Genomic DNA, 26706 nt, shown 5'->3' with positions numbered 1-26706 from the left:
GTGAATCACTTGGCGCAGTCTATTGGCTATAATCTTTGCTATGATTTTATATAGACTACCAATAAGACTAATAAGCTGAATATCCTTTATTTCTGCAATGACATTTTTCTTTGGAATTAAAGCAATAAAAGTGGAATTCATGACGATATTAATTTTACCTCTCTGATAAAATTCTTCTAATAATTGAACAATATCATCTTTCAAAATATCCCAAAAAGATTAAAAAAAAAACCATTGGGTATCCATTTGGGCTAGGAGCCTTATCTCTGCCTAAGCCAAAGATTACATCTTTGATTTCTTGCTCTTCAAATTTTCTGTCCAACCACTGAGCTCATTCTAACGGCAACCTAGCAAAAGGTAGATCTTGAATGGATAGTTGAATCCCACTATCGGCCTCATAAGAACTCTTAAAATGATCAACCAGTGCCGTTTCAACCTTTGACATGTTGTCACAGTCTCTTCCTTCAATACGGAGGCTTTGAATTGAGTTAACCATTTTCCTTGCATTAGCAAAAGCAATAGATCTCGTGTAAATTATGATTGGACCAGGTATAGTTAGCCCCAATAAAAGGAAGATCAATCAATTCATGCTGTTTTATAAAATCTTCAAATAATCTCATACAAGAAGACATAGGAAGAGAAGATGTAAATTCACTTGACCATCTAATAATATTAAAGTCACTACAAACCAACCAAGACACATTTAAATTTAACTGAATATTTGCTAGTTTCTCAAAAAAAGTCGATCTATCAACAGCTCTGTTAGACCCATATACCACTGATAAACACCAAGAAAACTTATCTAAAGGCCCTTGGAAAACAATCGAAATGTGTCTACTTGAAATAAAGTTTTGTTAAGCACTCAAAACCAAACGGTCCCAGAGGACCCAAATACCACTAGAATAACCAGAAGCATCTACTCCAAAAAAATCCAAAGAACTGTTTCTTCAAACCAGTCTAGCAATGCGAAGAGTCGGGTCCTCCAATTAGTTTCCTGGAGAAGTAAGAGATCAGGTCTTTCCTTTCTGCAAAAAAAAATAACATCTCTCTTGCGTTGAGCACTATTGAGTCCCCTAACATTCCAACATAACACTTTCATACAGACTAGTAACCATCTCTATGTTTGGTGACCCTTGAAGGACCAGCAAACATAGGCTGTAAAGATTCAAACTGTGTGCGAGAACAAGCACTTACCTCACCGTGATCATAGTTAATATGACATACCAAATTGTCAAGTTCTCTTTGAAGCCATCCTTTCTTCTTGGAATTCTAAATTTTGCTCCCAATAAGCCTTTCTTCTAGTTCATTTTTATGCTCCTCCTTTAGGATATTTGTAATGGCATCAAGAGAGTCACTGTAACGCACATTAATTGCATCCAAAACATTACCAACTTCCAAAGGTCGGATCACTAAGGACGTGCCATCATCGACATTTTCATAGTCATCATATCTCTCAAAGTCATCTAGTACAGGAATTTCATCATCAGCATCATCACTTGGTGGTCTCATAGCAATCGGAGGAACTATCAGAGGTTCTTCCATCTCATGTTCTTTGATGCTTCGATACTGTTAGCAATCGGAGGAACTAAAATTTTTCATTGAAATAAACAGTAGGGCCTACATGTGATGAGAGTTTCTTCAATAAGTGACTGGAGTAGCCATTAAATATACGGTTACCTCGGCTTTGCAGTAGGTGACCACTAAATATTCAATGAATTGCCCTTACATCTATTCACAAGACTTGACCAATGCATGATTCATTTCTTGCATGTTTGGCATGGTTGAAGATAAGATGTTTTTTCCAGTACATATAAAGCTGGACAAGTTTTGAAACATCTATCCAGATCAATAATTGGTGATCGGGATCAAATTCACTCCAACTTGGCTCCTTTGAAGGATTGGGAATCTGTCTGATTCAATAGGGACCGCCCTATTTTGTTAGGGAATTGGGCGGTTATGTCAAGAGATTCCGAAGTAGAATTGAGTGATTCTCACCTAATTTAAGTCTTAAATATTTTTAATCTTGTAGTCTTTTTTTCACCCAGGGGAATTAGACGATCGGGACCTGTTTGCTGAAGACCCCATCCAGGACCCAATTCTAGGCTTTAAAGCATTGTTATTCCTCGTATTGTGCAGGGACCATGGGAATCTTTTCTATATCACTCCAATGTCATCAAATGTGTCTAAGAAGACTCGATTGATCTCAATACTTGTAAATTTTCCTAGTCTGTTTTTTAGGGGAATTGCTTGCAATTAGTCTAACCTCCCTTCAACAGCTCGTCTTTTCTATGGGTGAATAGACAACTTATGATCAAACCACTCTTGAACAGCTCGCCTTTTTTGTTTTTGGGGTGAATAGACAAATAGCCTATATCTCCTTGTAAGCGTGTATAGACAATAGCTTAGACAGTCTGCCAGCATTTTCACAACTGTCACGCATCGACAGGAATGGTTTCGATGTGTTGTTCCCCTGTTCAAAGTCAAAATAGGGGACGTACATGATGATGACATGAGACAGTCAGGAGTTGATAGCAAACCAATTGGATCCCAAACAATAGTAGCACAGAACTTTCCTATTCATGATTGTAGGATAGAGAGAATGGCTCTTGCTAATGTTTAGCTCAAGCCTCAAGCTTAGTCCTATAGATAAGGGACCGCCTTGTAAAAGAATGACTTGCCATTTCAAAGTACTCCCTTTTGAAATTTGACGAGGGATTGTATGTTATGATACCGTTTATTTTTGGTACGAGGAAGTCACAATTACTTCTAACCATTAAGTATTAAATTGGATTATTTAAGATATGTCATAAAGTTCGAAAAATTTATTTTTAAATTTATCTATTCAATGACATTCTTACAACCAACCAATTTAAAACCTGATGGACAAAAGTAATTATGACATCCTCAAATCAAAGTGATTATGACCTCTTTATATCCAAAATATATAAAAAATGGTCCCTTCGTATATATTTTTATTTGAGAAATAACCGTTAGTTTTGATGCAACTTGCATTTTTTATCAACATGTTAGAATTCTATCAAAATGCATTATTTTGCAGGTGGCATGGAAACCATTTTTTGTCTCGTTGGAATTGAGGGGATCTAAAGTGGTATCCAAGGGACCACTCAAACCACAAATAGACTCTTACTTTAAATGCCACTCCAACAGTGCCGAACCATGACTTGGGGCGGGAAACACAAGCCCAAAGTTTGGGTGATCGATTTTGGTGCAAACCGTCATAGCTTTTGGCCATCTGAATTGAATGTCTCCTATTACTATAGAATTAGATGCACCTAGTAGTCTTTTGACTAGTCAAGAAAATTCTTATGAGCCTTTTGACTCAATCAATCCATCTTTTGGCGACCCCTTTATGAATGATCTATAACTCAAGCTTGCAACGAGATCCAAGAAGAGAAGACAGACTTCTTTAAGGAATTTATTTTTAGTTTTTTATTGTTTTTAAAGTTTACAAGTTATTTATAGTATTTTAATTAAAGTTAGGAGCAGTTTACGTATCTTTTATGCTTTATTTTAAGTAAAAACAACTTGTGAGTATTTTTATAATATTTTAACTTAAGTGGAGTCAGTTTTGGTATTTTTTAATTCTAATATAATAATTAAAAAAAAACTAGGGTGTTACTATTTTTAACACTTTGGGATGTGAACAATAAAAACAGCTTGTGAGTAATTCCAACAAATCCTATCTAGGGTTTTGGAGTCACTTTTTTTGTGCAAGGAAGCTAGATCCACTCAAATCTGAGTTATTAGGATAGTTATTGAACTGTTTTTTGCCTCATTTCTCTATTTTTCTGCATCAAATTGGTATCAGAGCCTAGGTTTTCTTCAACAAAACTAGGAACCAACAACAAGTCTAGGGAATATTGATTTTAAGCCAAATTTCACCAATTCAGCCTAGACCTTGATGGTTTCAACTGATTTGGTTGGTTCTCAGTCTAAGCCTTGTGATTTCGGTGAATCTATGGTAGTAAGAAGAGGCCAAGGCAAGGGTATCTGTATGGATCTACGTTGTGATGAGAGGGATTAGGAGATGGAGCACCTGATACAACAAGTTCAAAAACTTACGAGGCGGCTTGCAGGTATCGATCATCGGTGAGATGAAGTTGTCTGTCCAAAATGATGTTGAGTAAACCCCTTTCACTATCATGCTCTGTTGGATGAGTTGAGCGAAGAGGAATACGATTGGAGGTATGGGTGACACTAAAATTCCATAGATTTAAACTTAGATATTCCAAATTTAAAAGAAAGTCGCAGCCCAATGACTTTATTGACTGATTAAACATGGTAGAGAGGTCTTTTTAGTACAAGGGAAAGCTTTCTATGTGAACCCACCCACATATATAGTATATGTGATCTTTGGTCTCAACTGTTAGATCCGAGTAAATGGCTGAGATGGCTTGAGTCCCAATGTCACAAGCTAGCTCTTAACCATCAGATCTTGATCAGATGACTCATAGTTTTTTATTATTTATTTTTATTCTACAAATAATTTTGAAGCAAAATTTGAGGCATGCATAGATCTGACAGGGCGCACCTAATAAAAATAATAAAAAATATTTAAGGGGATAAAAAATTACCAAGAAACCCCTGAAAATTGCAGTGGCATTTTGGTTATTTATTTTTATAGAAAATATTTTTTTGTATTTTTTCCAAGTTCGCCCTAATTTTATGATGGGACACCCAAAATTTCATGTACAAATGTTTTGTAGAAAAAAAAAAGAGAAATAAAACAATGTTTGGCGTGACATTGTGGTATCGATAATTGAATCCATTTGATTCAAAACGAACAACTATGAAGTGGGGGTCCCATATAACTCATATGTTGTTAGGGTCATATAGAAGCATTTTCCTTTATTACAAGGATGTGCTAGAGAGCAAAGCAGTTAAATTTATTGCCATTAAATTGAAGAAATGTACTTTGGTATGGTGGGAACAACCGACAACAATGCAAGAGAGAATGGGAAAGCCCAAAATTAAATTCTTGAGAGGCGATGAAAAGGAAATTAAAGGAAAAGTACCAGCCTAAAAATTATTTACAAACCTTATATCAAAAGATACATGTGTTGTGCTAAGAAGAGAGATCGGTAGACAAATACACATATAAGCTTCACCTTTTGACTGCCCGTAGTGATGTGTTCGAGCAGGAGGAGCAGTCTATTGCCAAGTATGTGAATGGATTGAGCCAATCAATTAAAGATGTGGTAGTTTTGCAACAATATTGGACCCTTGATGAAGCTCATGAACCAAGTCTTTAAGCCATAAATAGGAAAGTTTGGTGGTATACTTTGATGATATCCTCTATTGAAAGGCCCCATATGGACCATGTAAGGCTTGTGCTAGAGTTGTTATGAAGGAAGCAACTATATGCAAATTTGAAAAAGTGTGAATTCATGACCAACAGTTTAATTTTCTTGGGTTTTGTGGTTTTCTCTAAGGGAATCAGCGTGGGTGAGATAAAGGCAGCAGCCATAAGAGAATGGCCAACCCCTACATCAGTCCATGACATAAGTAGTTTCTATGGTCTGGCCACTTTTCATGGACGGTTCATTAAAGGATTCAACACCATCATAGCACCACTCATTAACTCTTTGAAGTAAGGGTTCTTTCATACAAATGCAGAAAAAGAAAAAAGCATTGAGAGGATATAGCAAGCCATGATTGAGTGACCCGTGCTAGGATTGCCAGCCTTTGATAAGATGTTTGAACTAGAATGTGATGCCTCACATGTTGGTATTGGGTCTATTTTGAGCCAAGAGGGTAAACTCGTCACATATTTTAGCAAGAAGCTCAATGATACACGTTGATGGTACACCACATATGACATAGAATTTTATGTATTCATTCAAACTTAGTACACTAGCATTAATATATTTTTCAACATGAGTTTCTTTTATTTTAAGATCACGAGGCACTGAAGTATGGGCAGTATAAGCTAAATAGCCGACAAGCTAGGTGGGTGATATATTTGTAGGAGTTCACCTTCGTGATTCGTCACAAGGCCTGGAATCAGAATAAAGTTGCAGATTCCTTAAGTCGAAGAGCGTCATTTTTTACCACTATGGCAGCTATGGTGACAAGGTTGTCTGTGTGACTTGTATACTGATGATGACGATTTTGCAGAGATTTGCTACATGGTGGGGGCCTTGGGAACGCTTTGAGCTAGACAAAACAATCGCATTGGTGGAGTCTAAGTGCTATTGGCCCAAACTTAGTCAAGATGTGGCTAGGCATGTGGAGAAATCCAGAATGTGTCAAGTTGCAAGGACCAGCGTTAAAATTCTATATTGTCCACTTCCCAATGTCAATGCACCATGGAATGTTAGCATGGACTTCGCGTTGGGTCTTTTGCGGATTGAACGAGGTATGGACACTATATTTATTATGGTTGACAGGTTTTCAAAGATGACACACTTCATTACTTGCCAGAAGACTCTAAATGTAACTCATGTGGCCAATTTATATCTTTGTGAGATAGTGAGACTTCATGGGATTCTCAAAATGATTATATCGGGTAGGGATACCAAGTTTTTCAGTCACTTTTGGGGAACTTTATGATGCAATATGGGTACCAAGCTACAGTTTAGCAGTGCTTATCATCTACAAACTGATGGTCAAACTAAGTTGGTTAATCAAACCCATGGTAACCTACTCCGGAGCATAGTGGATGACAAGAAAAGACATCAGAATTTGGCTTTGCTACAAACCAAGTTCACTTATAACAATTCCCGCCAAGAGTCCATTTGAGGTCGTGTATGGGTAGAATCCTACCCATATGCTGGATTTGACTCCTCTACCAGCTAATGGGTAGGGACACTTTGATGTTGACCTTATGATCGAGAACATGAAGGATGTCCATTACTAGGTTCGAGTTAATTTGGATATTTTTACTACCAAGTACAAGGAAGCTGCAGATAAACATAGGCGTTCAAAACTTTTCGAGTGGGCGATTCAATGATGGTTCATCTACAGAAAGATAGGCATCCTATGAGAAAATACAAGAAGCTGAATGATAGGAAGATTGGACTATTTCGGGTGCCAAAGAAGATGGGGACTAATGCCTGTAAGATCAACCTTCTAGCTGAATTGAGAAGAGCCGAACTCGAGGTCAAGTTCTTCCCAGTTGGTGGAAAGAATGATGCACCTGACAATCCTGACTAATCAGAAAAGTTTCCATGAACCTTTTGACCTAATCAATCCATCCTTTAACGCCCCCCTTTATGATCTACATCCCAATATCGTAAGGAGATCCACGATGCAAAGGCCGACTTTTTGAAGGAATTTATTTTTAGTTTATTGTTGTTTTTACATATTTCTAATTACTTCCAATGCGTTAATTAAAGTTAGGGGTACTTTAGCGATCTTTTATGTTTTAAGTGAAGGGACTTAATGGATATTTTTATAATGATTTAACTTAAGAAGGGTAGTTTCAATTTTTTTTTTTTATGGGAAAACTACGTAAATATCCGTTATATTTCCTGCTATTACGAAAATGGATGAAACTTTATATTATTACCCAAATGTTTGTTTTCAACTTCATAACACATTTTTTTAAAAAGAAAAGACAAAATTGCCCATTTTCGGTTTTTGAAAAACCGAATTTTAGTGTTGCAATTAACTCAACAAGTTAAAAAATATATATAATAATAATAAAAGTATATATATATATATATATATATATATATATATATATATATATATATATATATATATATATATATATATATATATAGCTATTTTTATCACTATTACTTAAATAGTGTATCAAATCCTGCCTATTCTAAGATGGGGCTGTTTTTTTTCTTTTTAATAAAATAAAAAACATCCATTGTTTATTAAAAAAAATTAAATTGCATATAGAGGGACTTGAACCCATGAAAGTATAGATGCATGTATGATAACCGAAAAGCCACACCCATTCCATGATGGACCTTTTTTTTTAGCTTTTTAATAAAATAAAAAACATCTATTTTTTATTAAAAAAATTAGATTGTGTATGAAGGGACTTGAACCCTTGACATGAAAGTCCAGAGGCATGCATGATAACAAAAAGTCAATTCAACCTCATGTAAATATTTGGGCATACATAATATTCAATTTAAAGAATTTGATTTTTGAAATTCAATTTTTCAAAAACCGAAATTTAAAAAAAATTGGTTTCTGAAAAACTGAAATTTAAAAAATTTTGATTTTTCAAAAACCAAAAATAGGTAATTTCATATTTTTTACAAAAAAAAGTGTTATGAAATTGAAAAAACTGACGTATGTGTAATAACATAAAGTTTCACGTATTTTCAAAATAACGAAAAGTATAACGTAATTTTCTCATTTTTTATTATAATGTAGTAAAAAGACCCTAACATCAATTTTTAAAATAAAAAAAATCAAAAAATAATAATAAAAAGACTAGAGGGTTAAAGTTTCTAACACTTTTAGGACGTGAATAGTAAAAACTGCTTCTGAATAGTGCCAACAAGCCCTATCTAAGGTTTTGGAATCTTAATGCACCTTTAGGCTTTTTGCCAAGCCGGCGGATTAATGATTTAACCTAGCCTAAGAGAAAACTATAGTAGAGGCGAACCATATAACCACTCAAGCACCAGAGTAAAGCCTTTTAATTTTCAAGAATTATTTGTTTTAGGTTATCTATTTATGCTTGAGGCTTTGGAAAATTTTCTGGTATTGGCTTGTCATTCGAGTAGAGAGAATGCACCCAAAATTCTACGATTTTCAGCAAAACAAAAACCATTTCTTAGAACTACAAATTGACAGGAAATCAAGCATGCTTCCGACTCCTCGTGTCCACACATTAATAAAAAAACATTTGTTAATTAAGCTAATTGCAGCATGAAATAGTCCCAATTTTATGATCATGAGGCACTCATTCAATAGGGATTCACATTACTAGACTATAGAATACATTAGATCCTACAAATCCATAAACCACTAATTAACATATTGCAACATATTACTTTTTTTTTAGAGAAGGTTAACATATTGTGACATATTACTTTGCAGTCCAAAAACATGCTGACATTCTTTGTGGCTGAGTAACATAGCAACATTCTTTATGATAGCATGGCAATATGGCACCAATGCCTCATAGGTACGATGTCAAAAGAAAAATAGTGTACAGAAAATGAATCCGAAATCTACTAGTCAGCTCTTTGGAAACTCTTTAGAGCTACCCCAACTCTAAAAGTCACGGGCTAGAAATGGAAAGACCCTAGATTCCTATTTGGTTCAAAAAAATTTGACCAATATATACAGCAAAACAAAATGGTGAAGACTAGGCAAGTGTGGCAGCAGGTGAATCTTGATAACCAGTGATGCCCGTGATCCTTATCCTTGTATGCGGCTGCAGATTATTAATTATTGTATAAGTTTTATATCTGACCATATATCCCACAATACAGACCCACACACCCATATTAAAAGGACAAAAAAAAAAAAAAAGAGGGAAAAAAGAAAGGAATGTGAATTTGCTTGGCAAGGATAGTGGTGAACTCTGTTTTAACTCAAAGATTGTCGTCAACAGATAGTGGTGACTTGTGTGTCTTGTGTCAACAGTCAACAAGCAACAAGCAACACTATAGCCAGACTAAATGGTTTGTGTGTCTTGTGTCAACAGTCAACAAGCAACACTGAATCCCTCAACAATATAACCAGATTAATTACTTTGTGTTTTTTAGCACTCCAACTAGACCACAGTTACAAGCACTAATGAATCACCATAAAATGAATTAAAAGAAAGTAAATAACTTTGCTTGCTAGTCACTTTTATATTGATTTTTTGAATTCGAACACAGTTTCCAGCATACATGCATGTGCTCATATGTGTATGTGGCTTCCAACTATAGGTTCACATATAGTTTTTTGAATATTTTAACTTGGACCATCTAAAAATTCAACAGCTTTGCAACCCAGTTTCAAGCTTTCAAGGAACTATAATCACAGCAAAAATGAATATTATGGAGTCTACCTGCAGGTGTCCAATATTCCTCCTGTAGTTCTTTTTTTTTTTATACTTGAAAACAACAACTTTAGGATTTAAGCCCTGAAATTGATGGAAATCAAACATCACATTAAACTGGGAAACCATTGCTACTTTTCTGCTGGTTGTGGGAGATCGTAACTTCTTACCTGTGCCTCAACAACAGCATGTACAGCAGCATTTGGCACAACTGGTTTGCCTATGTAAGTGCTTGTCCTTGTCCCAACCAACAAAACCTTGTTTAGGATGATCTGCACAAAAAGAACGATTAGAAAGGAATATCAAGAATCATTGCATGAGAAACTAGAAATGTGATCCCCACTAGCAGTCTGCATGAGAAAACTTGCACGCAACGCGATCTATCTACTTCTTTCTTCCAAGGTTCGTGAACTTCATAGTTACAAGACAATACTACACAGGTATTCATGTACCTAGGATAAAAATAGCTTTTTAATCAGTTACAAAATTTATGTTGTTCTCAGTCATCAAGTCACATTGCCCAGACCTTTTGTTCATTGATTTTAACCCAAACAAATGAAAAAAATTGCTTTACGTTAAGTAGGTCCTTACATAACATGTTGAAGCACCAGTCTGCCCCATGATAGTATACTTTGGAAAAAGATTCTATAAGCCAATGGGCTTTAAGTTACAGAATAATGAGCTTTAAGTTACACAATAAAGCCGTTGGCTAAACCACATGGCTAGAGGGAAATCTTTAGGCTGAAATTTTGCATAAATTTGATGCAATAAATGAACAATTTTAAAAAAGAATTAAATCTGAATTCTTGAACGTTTAGATCACCATCCCTCAAATGGATGGAGCATGCATTCAATGAAAACGGCGGACTCATTTTGGACCTCTTTTTTTTGTGTGTACATATATGTATATATGTGGCGAATGATTCCATACAACGGTTTTATAGTGATATAATGAAACATTCTTCAAAAAGTGTGTTAGGGCATTTGTTTGACCCCAATTCTTAAATATACACTCTTTTTATTCCAATGAACAATCACAAAAGGTCAAATTTGATAACACAACCAAGAAAGTGTGTTTTTAACCCAATTAACATAGCCATCTATTTAGGTAAGATGCTTAAATCTAGGCCTTAGAAAGGTTTTTTCCCTTTCCAAATTTTTTAGATGGATTTATTATGATTAGATGAACAATATTAAAAAAGAAAAAAAATGATTTTTGAGTTTGTAAAGACCTACATCTTGAAATTGATCAAATGAATGATCTAGATTCATTATTGGAGGGAACTCATTTTGACCGTATCTAGGGTGCAAATTGAATTTTCTTTTTTGGGTTTGATTATTGGGATGAAGAGAGGATGTGTGCAATTTTTGGGGACATACAAATGCCATCAACATGTGTGTGTGTGTAGTTGACTTAGGTTGCTAGTTTGAAATGAGAACGTATGTAAATTCTGAAGTCCAACAAACCCCTCTTGTTCCAACAAGATTATGCTAGAGTATAAGCATGTTCGCTTATGTTCTATATGTGTGTGTGTCTGTGTGTCTATATATATATATATATATATATATATATATATATATATATATTAGGATATCAGGAAAAGATTTGATTCACATTGAAAAAGACCGCTACAGTGTCAGCTAGCTCAAAACTATATAGCTAGGGGATCCTAACCCATTGGACTTGGAAGAATTTCTTGTGCTCCAAAGTTTACACATGCAGATGTCCTCTAGGCAATCAAGATCCAAAACAGAAAAAAAGTGCACAAAAAAGGGAGAAAATGAGTCCAGCATTTTCAGTGAAGATGGCCATCCATTTGGTGGACAGGGGATCGAAGCCTTTAAGAGCTCTAAATCAATTTTTGTTTTAGCCATACGATCATGCTGCCTGGGTATATTTGTATGAAATAATGAGGCTTATGGATTTTGGAATTACTTGGAGGAAATGGATCATAGGTAAGGTTCAATCCCATCACTATCTAAGAGGCAAAAATTTTCTTTTCGTCATGCTTGACAGTTGGGCTAACATTTCCAAATTCCCTTTTCAAATTCTAATAAAAGAGCTTCCTCACCTCTTGAATTAATCTACTCTGATGTATGGAAACATGCACCAATTGCATGTTCTTCATATCATATACTATGTGATCTTTGTGGATGATTTTTCGCAAAGAAACTTGGATTTATTTCCTAAAGGAATAATCTCAAGTATTCAAAAACATTTATATAGTTCAAAATTTTTATTGAGAACTGTAGCAACTGGTATGGGCTCATGCCTATTAAAACCTATGTAACAGCTGTAACTCCTATACATAATGGGCCTCATGAAATGGTTGTTATGGTGTTATAGGTTCATGCCCATTAAAACCCACAACTCGTATAAATAATGGACCTCGTTCCCATTAGAACCTGCTGTAACAGCGATTGTAACTCCTGTTGTAATGGTTGTAATTCTTTTGCATGCTAACCTACCCATAGTGTAACCCCCATAGGAATATTTGTATATATAAAGCACATTTCCCTACGATGTCCAGAGTGTGAAAAACATATATGTATATACCTGTGCTTGAATCCTACTCTCTATTTCTCTCTTCTTCCCAAATCTTAACATGGTATCAGAGCAGGGCTTGAAACCCTAGGATATCTAGTACTTCCGGTGACCCTAGAATCATGATTTTTCTTCCTTCTTGGGCGTTAAGATGTGGTGTATTAGCAACCTTGTATATTCAGAAAGATCATCTCACTTTCTTTTACCAATAACAACCGCATATTTCCAACAACCTCATATTTCCAGCAATCCCACATTTCCAGCAACCTCACACTTGAAACTAAGGAATTGGTACCTTTAAACAGGCCGAGGAGGGGGGGGGGGGGGGGGGGGGGGCCTTACAGTTCCTAGTTCAAGAGAGAAGGAAAATGTTAGAAATCAAGCATAATATTTCCATGGAAAGTAGTCAATCTAACCACCCAGGATTGATGATTACTGCAGTTAAGCTAGATGGGACAAACTACTCAGAATAGTCCCAATCTGTCAAAATGTTCATAGGAAGCCAGAGGAAATTGGGTTACATCACAGGAAAAGTGAGAGCGTCTCCAACAAATGATCTATCTCATGATGAATGGGAAAATGAGAACTTGACAATAATGGCCTGGTTCTTTCATTCCAAAGCAATCAAGTATCAGCAGGGGGCTGCTGTTTCTTAAGACTGTAAGGGATATATGGGAGATGGTAGCCAAGACATACTCACAACAAAATGATAAGGCCAGGATTTACCAATTGCATCGTGAAATGGCGAATTTGCAGCAAGGAGAAATGACTGTGGAAGAGTAATTTGGGATACTAAGGCAAAAGCGGTAAGAACTAGACCACTATTAGCCTATTAATCCCACAGTTGATGACAATATGACATTAAAAAACAGTCCGAGCAAAGAAGGATTGTTGAGTTCTACACAGGCAGTATAGGTTCTAGGAAAGGACAAATTGCCCTCTCTTGAATCTATCTATAATTATGTAATGGGGGAGGCCAATAGAAAAGTTATTGCAGAAGGACAAAACTCAAGCATCCATCATGAACGATCAGCCTTTGCAACAAGCTTCAAGCAAGGAAAAGTGGGTATGAGACCAAATCATGCTCCACTATCTCCAGCCGAAGAGAAGAAAGTCAAATGCTGCCATTATGGGAAGAGGAGACACACCCGAGAGCATTGTTGGGACTTGCATCCACACTTGAGACTGAAACTACGGAACGCAAGTGTCCATATTGTATCGAGTGACAGGAGGAAACCTTAGCCACCCAACACAATCTATCCAGTCCAAGAGATCAGGTCATCAAAGATTTACAACACCAGCTGATTTAGGGGCTACTGACCATATGACTGGTAAGAAAGTCAGTTTATTGTCTTTTTCTACTTCTTGTGAAGTTAAACTTGCTAATGGATCCATGACTAGTGCCTCTAGGAGTGGTACATATAAACTTTCATCATCCTTTTCCTTACCCTCTATAATACATGTGCCTTCTTTTCCTTCCAACCTTCTTTTTGTTAGCACCCTAACAAAACAACTAGATTACAATGCCACATTTTACCCCTCACATTGTCTTTTTTAGGACCCGAAAATGAGGAAGACAATTGGTGGTGGTCGTGAAGACAATGGGTTATACCTGTTCAACAAGGGATGCATTACTATTGCTCTTACCACTAAGTCTCGTGGTCATGAGCAAGTCCTCTTGTGGCACAACCTTTTAGGCCGCATGTCTGTAAAATCCTTAAAGTTGTTGTTTCCAAATAAGTTTGTTTCTTTGAATGTTTAGTTACAATGTGAGATTTGTCAATTGTCTAAACATTGTGGGACCTCTTTTTCTACAAGTAAAAATATAAGTTCTAAGCCCTTCCATCTTACTTATTCTGATGTTTGGGGGCCTACTCCTGTTACTTCTATTTTTGGATATTGATATTTTATATCATTCATTGATGACTACTCTCGTTATACCTAGATATATAACATTGTGGGACCTCTTTTTCTACAAGTGAAAATATAAGTTCTAAGCCCTTCCATCTTGTTTATTCTGATGTTTGGGGTCTGCTCCTGTTACTTCTATTTATGGATGTCGGTATTTTATCTCATTCATTGATGAACACTCTCGTTATACCTAGATATATCTTATGTAAAGTAGAGATGAAGTACCTTCAATAGTAAAAACATTTCACAAAATAGTTCAGACCCAGTTTAAGACCCAAATAAAACTTTTTCATTCTGATAATACACAAGAGTATCTAAACCATGGAATAAAGAATTATTTTCAGAAACATGGTAACGTAGTATAGAAACTCAAACATCATGTTCCTATATACCACAATAGAATTGTGTCGCAGAACAGAAAAATAGACACTTGTTAGAAGTGGTGAGAGGCATCTTAACGGGAATGAAGATCCCTAAGACATATTGGGATGAAGCAGTTCTTACTACTACCTATATGATCAATAGAATGGCTACACCTGTTCAAACTTCACCATACACTTCCTTTGTTCTCTCTTCCACCAAAAATTATTGGTTGTCTGCTTTGTGCATACACTAGGGCCAGCTAGGAATAAATTAGAACCTCGATCTACCAGATGCGTGTTCCTAGGATACTCAAAATCTCATAAACGATACTAGTGTTACTTTCAAAGGATGTTACCTTCTTTGAGAATATACTCTACTTTTCTTCCCAAAGAGGTTCAATATCCATTATGCCACCTGAAAATCCTATTCCTCTTCCAGCGATCAAAAATAGTTTCAGTAATCCAACTAAGGATTAGGTGGAATCTACTGGGAAACTATTGAAAGTGTAAACCTGGAAAAAGAACATGGGAAAGTCTGATGTAAATGATCAATCATCAACCTCAACTTGTTGACTCGTTGGGCACTTCTTCTCCTCATACCTCTATACCTTTTGAATCCAATTTACCTATTGTAACACGAAAAGAAAAAAAGAATTGTACTTCTCATATGATTAGTAAATTTGTTTCTTATGCTTCACTTTCACCTTCTTTTTGTGCATACCTTTGCTCTACTTCCTGTATTTCTATTCCCACCAAAGTTGCAGATGCATTGGCTCAACAACAGTGGAAAGGAACTGATTGCCTTAGAGAAGCAACGAACTTGGGATGTAATTGATCTGTCAAAAAGACAACATGTAGTAGGATGCATGTGGGTGTATACCTTGAAGCCAAGGTTTCAAAAAACGCTAGGTGGCCCCTAGGCGGCCTGCCTGGCGCCCAGCGCCCAACGCCTAGGTGGGCGCCTAGAACCTCGGGCGCCCTGCAGTGCAAATTCTTAGTTTTTTTTTATATATTTGTTATCCAAATGCACATATATGCATATATTTGTGTCAAAATTTGTAATTATTCCAAAATTTGAACCATACAAAACATTTAAAGGTCTAATAGGCCACTGTAAGGTCTCCAACTCTCAAATTCAGAAATTCTCCATATTGGCATATTCGATATCCATAAAATAAACCATAATAACATCCAAGATTCCAAGTCTCCAACTCTCCAAGTCATCAACAAACTGACTTCCAAAACTATAGAAAAACCAGTAAACCACACAACAAAATATTCCAAAAAGGCAAAAAAATTACAAACCACATAACTAAATAAAAATCGTTCAGACTCCAAATGTCTAAAGCCCAAACCAAGATGCTGCAATAAAGTATTAAAGTTACTTCAAAAGAAGAGAGAAGACAATTAAGACATCAATAGGAATCAGAATCATCATCTTCATTGCTTTCATCTACATCAGAATTGAGGCCATCATCAGAATCATCACCCTCTTCAACATATTCCTCTTCTTCCAGATATTCTTCTGAATCTGCCTCCTCTTCCTCTATCTCCCTCCGTGAAGTAGCAGCAGAAGAAGTTGCTCGAGTGGCCCTCCTAGGATCATAAGCTTGCCCTGAAGCCTCCTCGACCATTTCCCATGTCAAACCCTTCCAGGGAAGACCTCCTCAGTACCAGGGTCACTAACTAGTCAATCTGAAGCATTCTCCATGTCTTTCGAAGAGATAGGGTCCTTCTTTGGCTGGTTTTTTTTCTCCTCGAGCCTTTGATTCTCTCAAAGAAAAACCAAGTCATTGAGCTTCCTTTGCTCAAGCCTATTTCTTCTCTTTGTATGCACCTATAAGGAAAAATAATGCATAAGTAACTACTATAAGTCTATGATCTTCTTACCTTTTATGAATCTATATTACAAAATGAATATGAACTTATAAACAAAAAAAGCATATAAAATTTTATTCCTTTAAAATAGTAAAATAGTAAAATACCATCTTAAACGAACTCCAATTGCACTCACAACCAGAAGAGGTAGTTGTCAAACTCAAGATCCGCATAGCCATCTTCTGGAGGTTTGAAGCGCTACTCCCATGTTGTCTCCACCATTGGGCTGCAATATGTGGGCAACCTTTATAATTAATTTAGGTATTTAACATTATCAAAACTAGAAAGAAAATTATAAATTATATTTTATAAAACAAAAGTACATAAGTCAAAAGAATATTACCTGGTTCGTCTTTGTTTCTCTGCCTTAATGCCATATCTTTCCCAAATGACATCAAAGAACACTTGTAAGAAATTAGCTCTTCAATTGATATCTTATCTTGGACATTTGGATCAGGAACTAATTTCTCAAGGCACTCATTAAAACCATCCATAATTACCCCTTTTGACTCAATATCTGCATCTGCATAAAAGAATTTGGGGTTCAAGTAGTAACCCGCTGCATGCAATGGTCTATGGAGCTGCCTATTCCATTTATCATCTATAATCTCCCAAATTGGGGCATACTTCGCTGCATCATCCCCCAAATTCTCTGCAATCTCATTCTTAGCCCTTTCCATTACATCATATATAAAGCCCATGGAGGGCTTATCAGCATCAACCAAGCGCCAGACCTTCACCAAGGGAAGAAATACTAATATTGCATGCTTCACCCCACGCCAAAAATATTTCGAAAGAATAATATCTCGTGTCTTCTTTCCCTTGGCATCTCTAGACCACTTACACCTACTCCACTCCTCTGAAGCAAACATAAACCTTAAAGCGATCCTCCTCTTATACATGCTTTGTAAACTAAAGTAGGCAGTGGAAAATCCAGTGACCCTAGGCCTCACTAGCTCTCTCTTTTTTGTAAACTTGAGCATCACGCTAAAGGTAAATATGGGACTGTATATGAAAATTGTAACCTCCTTAACCTTAAAAATAATTCCTTTAATAGGAGGCAATTCACCAATTGCCTGAAGCATAAGATCTACGCAATGTGCAGCACAAGGAAACCAAAATATGCGAGGCCTCTTTTGTCCTGCAGCTAGATTGGGAGCAGCATTATCTGTGACCACTTGAATTACATGTTCCTCCCCAACCTCCTCAATACCCTTATCAATGAAAGAAAATATATAATGTGCATCATGAACATCATTGGAAGCATCGATTAAGCGTAAAAAAACTGTACCCACAGGACAATTTACTAATAAATTCATGTTACTCCTCTTATCACTCCACATATCTGTCATAAGAAACCCCAAATTTAGCCCATCCCTCCTTACGAGTCTTGAGATATTCATTAGTGTACTCGACTTCTTTCTTCAGTAGTGGATCTCCAATCTCATAAGGAGTTGGAGCTTTCAAACCTGGCCCAAATTGCCCAATTGCTTCCAACATTGTATGGAAGATATTCAAACTAGCAGTGTTAAAAGAAATGCCCGCATGGTAAACCACCGAGCAATATACTGAATCACCCTGGCTCTATCTTCCTTTTTAAACCTATTGTCAATTGTCACCTGTTTTTTCCCCTTTCCCTTGCCTTTCTCAATTACTGTCTCAGGGCTAGATGTAAAGAAACTATCTATAAGCCCTCTCGTACGAGCCTTCTTAGACTCAAAAGCCCCCTTGGTCTTAGAGCTCTGAGTACCAACCATAGCTATCTCTTCTTACCCCTCTTCATCATCCTCTTCTTCAGTTTCTTACATGGGGTGACATCAACTCTAATACCGGCAAGATGTTTCTTAAATCTATTTATGCCGACATTAGAAACATGTCCACAGAAATTGCACATAATTTTATTTTTGTCATTCTTATCTGGGTTAACACAATATTTCCATCCAGGATCTCCACCCCTAGTAGAGCCCACAAAAGACATCTCAAATTGAAAAATAAATCTCAAATAAAGATTACAGACTGACTTTTTCTACCCAATCTCTGATCTTCAAAGTTGGCTATCTCAGTCGAGCTACGAATCAATTTAAAAGTCTTCTAATACCACCAATAGCACCCCAAAAATAATTTCAATCAGAAAACAAACTTTTTCAATCCACAAGAAGTACTTTCAATTCTCAGCAATTGCTTTAGATTCTCATAAATAAGTTTAAGATTGAGGGTTTCTTGTTCTTTTTTCAGTTTGGGGTTGAAAAATAACCCCTAAACTTATTTTATACAAACTTGGGGGTTAAAATGACTCCCTTTGCCCTTTTGGGCGAAGTTCAAAGAAAAAAATTCATAAACTGTGTTGGGCGCCAGCCCAGAACTGGGCGCTAGGCACCCGCCTGGGCGCCCGCCTAGCCCGCCTAGGCGCCCGCCCAGGTACAGCCGCTCGTGTTGGGGCGCCCAGGTCTAGACGTGCGAAAAATTCTTTTCGGGAGCCGGGCGGTCCGTTTTTTTAAACATTGCTTGAAGCACAAACTAGATGGTTCGATTTAGAGATACAAAGCTCATTTGGTGTCTAAGAGTTTTACACAGTTATATGGGGTCCATTATAAGGAGACTTTTTCTCTTGTGACAAAGTTGAAATCAATACAAGTACTTTTATCCATTGCAGCAAATAGGAAATGGCAAATCCACCAACTACACATGAAGAATGCTTTCCTCCATGAAGATCTGCAAGAGGAAGTGTATATGGAATTACCACCTGGGTTTTATCCTCAAGGAGAGAAAGGGAAGGTCTGCAAATTAAGGAAAGCTATATATGGATTGAAACAGTCACCTCAGGGGCTTGGTTCAAAAAATTCAACATGGCAATATGTCAATTCAAATTTCAAAGGAGTGATTTTGATCATTCTGTATTTGTTAAAAGAGAATCTTGTTCTACCACAATACTGATAGTGTATGTGGATAATATTATGCTCACAGTAAATAGTAATCACAAAATTCAAAAAGTGAAAGAATTCTTGGGCGGTGTTTTAGACATCAAGGATCTTTAGTCCATTGAAATACTTTCTTAGAATAGAGGTGGATAAGTTTAAATAAAGATTTTTTTTTGTCCCAAAGGAAGTATACTCTTGATCTCCTCAATGACACAGGAATGCTGAAAGCCAAACGAGCAGAATCTCCTATAGAGGTTAATCACAAACTGTATGATCAACTTTTAGAGCCTCTGAGTAACCTTGGTGTATATCAGAGATTAGTGAGGGTAGACTTATTTATTTGACTGTCAAACGGCCAAACATTGCATATGCTGTAAGCACAGCATGCTCTGAGCACTTGGAGGTTGTTTATCTCATTTTACGATATTTAAATTCCTCTCTAGGGAGAGAGCTACTTTATACCAGTTAGGTCATCTTGATGTACAAGGTTTTTGCGATACAAATTGGGCTGGTTGTTGTCTTGATAGACGATCTACCAATGGCTACTTTATAACAGTGGGTGGTAATTTAGTCACTTGGAAGAGTAAGAAGCACAGTGTTGGAGCTCGATCTTCAGCATAAATCGTGTATCAAGCAACGGCAAGTGCTACGTGTGAAATAATTGGCTCCGCTCTCTTCTTCAAGAGATGGGCGTTAATGTATCAACTCCTTTTCCTCTACATTGTGATAATCAAGCAGCAATTTATATTGTCCCTGCCCACAGATCTTCTGGTGCATGGAAATGCATTGCATCTAGTAAAGTTAACATTCTCAGATATATTAGATTTAGGTTGGGAAATGGACTTCGTATTAGGTTTTGGCTTGATATCTGGCTTGGTGAAGCTCCTCTCAATCAGGTTTCCCCCTCCCTCTTCAATATAGCTCCTGACAAGGAAGCCTTAATTAAGGATTATTGTGAATTTGGCAACTCTGGCCTTGAGTGGACACCCATCGTTAGGAGAAACCTCTCTGATTCTGAAATTTTACCTCTTAACTCTCTCCTTTTGTCTCTTTCTTCTTTTTTATGCACTTTTCAGAATCAAGATTCCCTGTTGTGGTCTCCAAACCCCTCTGACATTTTCTCGGTCTCATCTTTCTTTCTGGCCTTGCCACCAAATCTCAACCCCTCCCCTATTTTGAATAAATGTTGGTCCTTGCCTGTGCCTCACAAAGTACAAAACTCTTACTCCTGACCAACTTCAGAGGTATGACTTACCTTTACCAAATAGATGTATAATGTGTCTCTAGGAGGAGGAACCCAATCCCCTACCTTTTTTTATGCTATCCTATAGCTCAACAATATAGTCCTCACTATTGAACCTCTTTGGTATTCAATGGCTAACCCCACCCTTCGACCATAGCCTCTTATCCACCCTTCTGACCCCGCCTTTTCCCTAACTTGGCAAGAAGCTCTGGCAAATTTCTGCGGTTACACTTCTCTGGGTCACCTGGTTGGAAAGGAACTTCAGGACCTTTAGGGGTAGGTCGGACGCCTCTATCTTCCCTCATCTCCTATTGGGCTAAGACTATCCATGTTCTTGCTAACTTCCCCAGCAACTGCTTTTTAAATAATTGGAATTCTCTGTTGGCTCTCTCATCCCCAGTTGTTGCTTTCCCACTTTTCAACCCTGATCTCTTCTCTCCACCTTACTCTTTTCTTAAGTATCCCTCCTCTTATCACCTACACCTCTCCCCTCTTTCTCAATGCCTTCTCCTCCTTACTTCCCTACAACAGCTCGCCTTGTGATCTACCTTAGGAAGGAAGAAGCTTGGAGAGGGTCTAAAATGTCTATTGCTTCCCCCTCGCTCTCAATGCATCACCTCGCTTAGTGTTCTATCATAGGGTGGTACAAGAGTGAAGAGGTTTTACCAGGCCTTTAGTATGCTGGTGTCAAGTGTTTACCTCTTTAGATGCTGCTGCCACCGCTCTGAGTCTGCCCCTGCTACAAGCTACTGCTGTTTTGCATTGCAATCATTCTTGCCTTGCCAACTTCGATAAACAATTACAGTGTCTCTTCATACCCTTATCTAGGTTTTCTAGTTCTAAGTTTACTTTCTCTTTCTTTTTCTTCTTGCTTTGCTTTGGTTTATTGCTTTCTTCTTTCTGTTTTCTTTGTTCTCTCCTCACCCCCTCTCGCTATGTACACTGAGCACCCAGTTTGTGGGCTGCCTTCCCTTTCTTGAATAGTATGTAATTCTTCTTCATTTATAAAGTTAACCGATTCTCAAAAAAAATTATATTGCCTCAAATCTAGTATTTCATGAAAAAATTAAGCATATTGAGGTCAACTGCCACTATGTGTATATAGTGTGTGAAAAATATATGTATTTTACTTGTGCTTGAATATTTCTCTCTCTCTCTCTCTCTCTCTCTCTCTCTCTCTCTCTCTCTCTCTCTCTCTCTCTCTCTCTCTCTCCTCACCCAATCTTAACAAGAACCATTTTCGTAAACCAAATTTGTTCTTTCGTAGTAATGGAGGAAGTGAGTTCTCGGGATAGAGCAACAAATTTTGTGCCCACATACTCCACAACAAAATTGAATAGCGGAAAGAAAGCACCACCATATTGGCGAGATTGCGTTTTCCTTGATGCTCACGAGCGGGGTCCCAAAATACCTATAGATTGACACCTTTCACACGGCTGTTTATGTCATAAATCAATTGCCCACTAATGCTTTCAATGGCTGAACTCCTTATGATATGTTTTATGGTAAGAATGCAGATCATTCATTTCGTCGATCTTTTGGACACCACGTTTATGTTCATATAGATTAGAGTCAAAGGAAGAAACTTTCTCCTAAAGCCGAAGTGCAATGTTTATAAAGGCTATCACTGTTACAGCCCTAGACTCAAATGCATTCTGAACTCAAGAAATGTCACATTTGATGGAATGATGATGTGTAATCCACCTAGAACCATTTTACAGCAAGATGAAAATGAGACAAGAAGGGCATAGTTCGAGATAATCAGCAGGATTGCATAACGCAAAATGAAGAAGTTGTACTACTTGGATGCACCACTAGTTACACTCGTTAGTCAAGCATTGTTGATGAAGATGTTCCTCATCACCCCGACGAAGATATTGAATATCTTTATGATGAGGAACCTCCATCTGAGCAACAGCCTGATGTTGCTCCTTAGGATCCGATTGTTTATCGAAGATGAAACAAAGGTATCAGGCTGCTTCCACACATACACAAGAAGGGCAACATTACAATTGGGGTGACAGATTGGAGAGACTAGAAGATACTACCGGGGCTACTGCAGCAAGTCAAAATGTCTGAAGGTCTACTCATGTACGTCATACACCTCATTGAGAGGCAAAATAGAACTAGTTCTATCAAACCAGCATGGTTAGATAACTCATTTATTCACTGGGTATACTCTCATACTTTCATGTACTACATAGGCTGCAAAAGAAGATGCTCCAGGCTGGAAAAAGAAATGGCAATTGAATATCCTACTTGATACATTCATAAATTACAACTTTTGATTTGCAATAAAAGATGAAATCTACATTCCTCGACATAATTGAATCATTTATGAAGTCCACTCGAACTCACTTGGGCCATTTATACTCAATGAGAAAGAATCAAATCACAAAAATGTCTGAATATATTTTTGGTTTTTTGCACAGAGTAAGCTCAAATCAACAGGACTGAATAAACCGAACCCCAACCCAATAAGTGATCTCCTAGCTCAACTTTATAATCATTTCCAATCTTGTACTCTTTTTCTAGCATTAATATGGGACTATTTTTTCTCCTTTTTTATTATAAATATCTGTCCTCAAGCTTTATTTTGTAACCTGATCTATTTGGATACCCTTTCTCTCATTGTGCGGGGCTATTCTATGCTAGTTAAAGCTAATCTGAGCTCAGAAACATTGTATGAGAATTTCCCAATTAAATATTCCTCCCTCGCCTAAATTTGTGGAAAAGCACTTCAAATCCCACAGGCTTCTCATACCAAGAAAGCAATTGTCACTTAAGGTCATTCTCTTATTAGCTAAGAATGCCCCTTCTCTATTGACTAGCTAAGAGTTACAACTCTTTCTCCATCTCTATTACTCATGTAAATTAAGAACATTCTCCACTTGCCCTGTTGACCAGTGATGGCCTTTTCCCTCTTTTTTCTCTCTCTTTTGGGAAATTCTAAATTTCTATTACTTCTCAACTATAGTCACTTCGTCACAAATTCATTATGGATAAAACAGAAACTTTGCATTACTGTGCATCCATTTTGAAACCCAGTAAAGAGAAGCAAGCAACAAGGCTACCCTGGTTGGCATCATCAAGTGCCATTCTGACCTTCATCGCAAAATCAAGAAGAAAACCAACCTACCCCACAAACCAAATGTACAATAATTAGATAAAAAGACGTATAGTAATCAATCCAGGCCTTGTTTTCATATCGACAGAAAAATTTGCTGGACTTATGAATTGAAACCAACTCCCACATAATGGATTAAACACCCCAACATCCAAATGACAACCCATACCTAACCAAAAGATTCCCTGGAATTTTAGCCATCATATTTTTCGCTGTTGTCTCTCTTTCTTGCTCTACACCCTCCCTGCCATTTTATTTCGAGTGAACTGCTTCCCTTGAAACAGAGAGACAGAGAGCTCATGTAGCTCTCATGTTTTGAGGGAAAACTCATGCTTTGACCAGAAAAAAAACTCTTCTTGTTTGACAAAGTACCTTTTAAAATTTGGACAAAATATACTCTAACATTGTGAAGAACTGGTATGCCCCATACAAACGGCCTCAAGGTCCAATTCACTAATCAACACCTAGAAAACAAACCACATTTTAAATTGCTAATGTTCTGCGGCAATTTATGCTAATCAGACTACGTAAAATGGGTCACAGTTACATAAGCATCACATTTCATGGTCCCCCCACACTTCTCAACAGCTTGAAACAAACCAGAACGAATGGAAAATGGAACCCATTATCCAACTACGTACCTTATCATTCACATTGGCATCTTTGAGTCTCTGAGTATATATGAACCGTCCAGGGAAAACAATGTATTGCCGCGACCCAACCTGCATCACAACCAAATATCAAAAGAAGAGAGAGAGAAAGAGAGAGCATGGTGGTGGAAAAAAGCTACTCACCATAACCACAGCGTAAACGTCTTCTCCTATTGGGACTTGAGCTACTGCTTCTGGTTGGATAGCTTGGGCTGATTCTTCTTCAGTCTCGGTGAGCTCCTCTGTCTCAGGAGGAGGAGCAACGGTGACAGATGCAGGCCTTCTCGATAGAAGGGGAGGCCTAGAGAGAGAAACACGCGAAGAGAGAGAAAGTGAGATTGGGTTTGAATTGAGAACGTGGATTTGACGATGTTTTTGAGGAAGGAGGGATGTGGGTCTTCTTGAGAATGAAGAAGCCAACCCCCAAGAAGAGGATGTGGATGTGAAGATTGAAGCCATGAAGAAATGAGACGAACCGAATGCCCCTCTCTCTCTCTCTCCACTGCTACACAGGCGTGCTATATCAGAGAAAGGCCACCCCTCCTTATCCTCAGTAGAATGAGGATCGGACAAATGGCCCGCATCTTCTCTCGCAGTGACCAGCAAAACGAGACAAGGTTTGAAAAAACGGTCGGTGATCGGGATCGTCCATCTCAAAAATCAAATCGGTTGGATCTGCAGATTGGCGATATCGAATGGAGAGTTATAGGATTGATAAGATCCACCGGGAAAAAAAAGAACAACTATCAAAAAAAATTTAAATTATTTTTTTAAGCTTTCAAAAAAAATAGTGGTATTTACATTATAGTTTTTTATTATTTTATCAAAAAATATATAAATAATGAGAACATATCTCATTTATGTGTAATTGTTATCTATTATATTTATTTTATAGTCAAATGAAATTTAAAGTATAAATCATTATAAAAGAATGGATCTTTCTTTCTCATATTTATAGTGAAAATAAAGAAAGTGTATAATAGTTTTGACCCTTTTTTATTTAATAGAGAAAACAAAAGTATTAACATGTAAAATAGAAAAGAGAGTAACAATATCTCTCGCAAGGTTAGACGAGTTAAACATGTAAAAAATTAGGGTAAAAAATTAGCGATTGGTTATTGGAGATTGTTGGCTTGTGGATTTCTGAGCTGATCCTTGGCTATCAGAAAAGTCAATATGGGACTCTTATGATATGACTATACATCAAGACCTTGAGGTTGTTATGCCAAAGGTTTCTGATTATATTGGTGGTGCTCATCAGTCTTGGTCTTACCCTCGCCTACATTAGTACCTTTGATTCAGATATGGCAGAAGATTTAGAGCTTTACTCTCCCATTACATTCACATAGAGATTTTCCGGTATAGATTCATTCTGCAAGTAAGTTTTTTTTTGACTGAAGAGTAAGTTTTTTTCGACTAAAGAGGCTTGGGAGTTTATTCATGACAAGGATATTTCTCTGCCGATTTTTAGAACCTTGTGGTCATCAAAATGTCATCCTTGAGCGAAATGGTTTTCTTGATTGGCTATTCACAATCGATTATCAACTTTCTCCCTCCTACAACAGTGTGGGATAGCTATGGTTCCACCTATATGTCCGTTTTGTAAAAACTGTGATGATAGTATCTGTCATCTATTGTTATTCTGCCATTTCTCACAGACTGTATGGATATCTCTTGCATGGCGATGCGACAAGCGATTTATTTATGGCTCTTCTATTCCTAGTATGTTGAGAAGTTGGCTATCTTTTAGGTTCAAATCCAATGGTTTTTTTAATATTTGGTTTTCTTTATTCTTTACAACTATATGATTTTTATGGATAGAGCATAATCAAAGAGTTTTTCGATCAAGTTTAACCAGGACAGAACAATTGCTTACACATATCATATCTCATGCCCCGGAGTTAGCTGATGCTAAATCTTGGGCAGTCCATGTGCCAAAAAAAGCGATAATTGAGGATCTACAGTTCACTTGGCATCAACAGAAGGACCAAGTTGTCATCCCAATGGCATGGTGTAGTAAATTGTAGACAACGTCTTTCTAATCATGTGTTGTCCATCACTCACATTTTTCATGATGCCAACAT

General features: G+C 37.1%; 2 protein-coding genes across 3 annotated transcripts; both read right to left on the bottom strand.

Annotated features, from left to right (window-relative positions):
* Window positions 1-85: 85 nt before the first annotated feature.
* Window positions 86-25193, bottom strand: RPL21C (Ribosomal protein L21). 2 transcript variants are annotated; one of them, XM_088851799.1, is made up of 5 exons: window positions 24767-25193; window positions 24614-24694; window positions 10159-10260; window positions 9998-10072; window positions 86-500 (listed from the first exon to the last, which is right to left on the bottom strand). In XM_088851799.1, the coding sequence occupies exons 1-5, from the start codon at window positions 25079-25081 to the stop codon at window positions 489-491; spliced, it is 585 nt and encodes a 194-aa protein (XP_088707925.1). In that variant the 5' UTR covers window positions 25082-25193; the 3' UTR covers window positions 86-488. The 2 variants fall into 2 exon arrangements, with proteins under 2 accessions (XP_088707925.1, XP_006856685.1); XM_006856623.4 differs by lacking the exon at window positions 86-500 and adding an exon at window positions 8856-9373.
* On the bottom strand, window positions 15941-19054 carry LOC110008320 (uncharacterized). The gene is made up of 3 exons (XM_088851796.1): window positions 17028-19054; window positions 16792-16910; window positions 15941-16643 (listed from the first exon to the last, which is right to left on the bottom strand). The coding sequence occupies exons 1-3, from the start codon at window positions 18085-18087 to the stop codon at window positions 16581-16583; spliced, it is 1242 nt and encodes a 413-aa protein (XP_088707922.1). The 5' UTR covers window positions 18088-19054; the 3' UTR covers window positions 15941-16580.
* Window positions 25194-26706: the final 1513 nt, after the last annotated feature.

The sequence above is a fragment of the Amborella trichopoda genome, chromosome 11, assembly GCF_054954075.1.
Source record: "Amborella trichopoda isolate Santa Cruz 75 chromosome 11, AtrichopodaSantaCruz75HAP2 v2.0, whole genome shotgun sequence".
Taxonomy (NCBI): Eukaryota; Viridiplantae; Streptophyta; class Magnoliopsida; order Amborellales; family Amborellaceae; genus Amborella; species Amborella trichopoda.
The sequence above is the reverse complement of the archived record's forward strand: the minus strand, read 5'-3'. Positions and strand labels throughout refer to the sequence as shown.

Coding starts and splice junctions, on each gene's coding strand:
- LOC110008320 (XM_088851796.1), bottom strand. CDS start 18,087: ATGAATATCTCAAGACTCGTAAGGAGGGATGGGCTAAATTTGGGGTTT. Junction 16,911..17,027: donor GAGAAACAAAGACGAACCAG/GTAATATTCTTT, acceptor CACATATTGCAG/CCCAATGGTGGAGACAACAT. Junction 16,644..16,791: donor ATTGGAGTTCGTTTAAGATG/GTATTTTACTAT, acceptor TTTTCCTTATAG/GTGCATACAAAGAGAAGAAA.
- RPL21C (XM_006856623.4), bottom strand. CDS start 25,081: ATGGCTTCAATCTTCACATCCACATCCTCTTCTTGGGGGTTGGCTTCT. Junction 24,695..24,766: donor ACGTTTACGCTGTGGTTATG/GTGAGTAGCTTT, acceptor GTTGTGATGCAG/GTTGGGTCGCGGCAATACAT. Junction 10,261..24,613: donor ATGCCAATGTGAATGATAAG/GTACGTAGTTGG, acceptor CTTTTTGTGCAG/ATCATCCTAAACAAGGTTTT.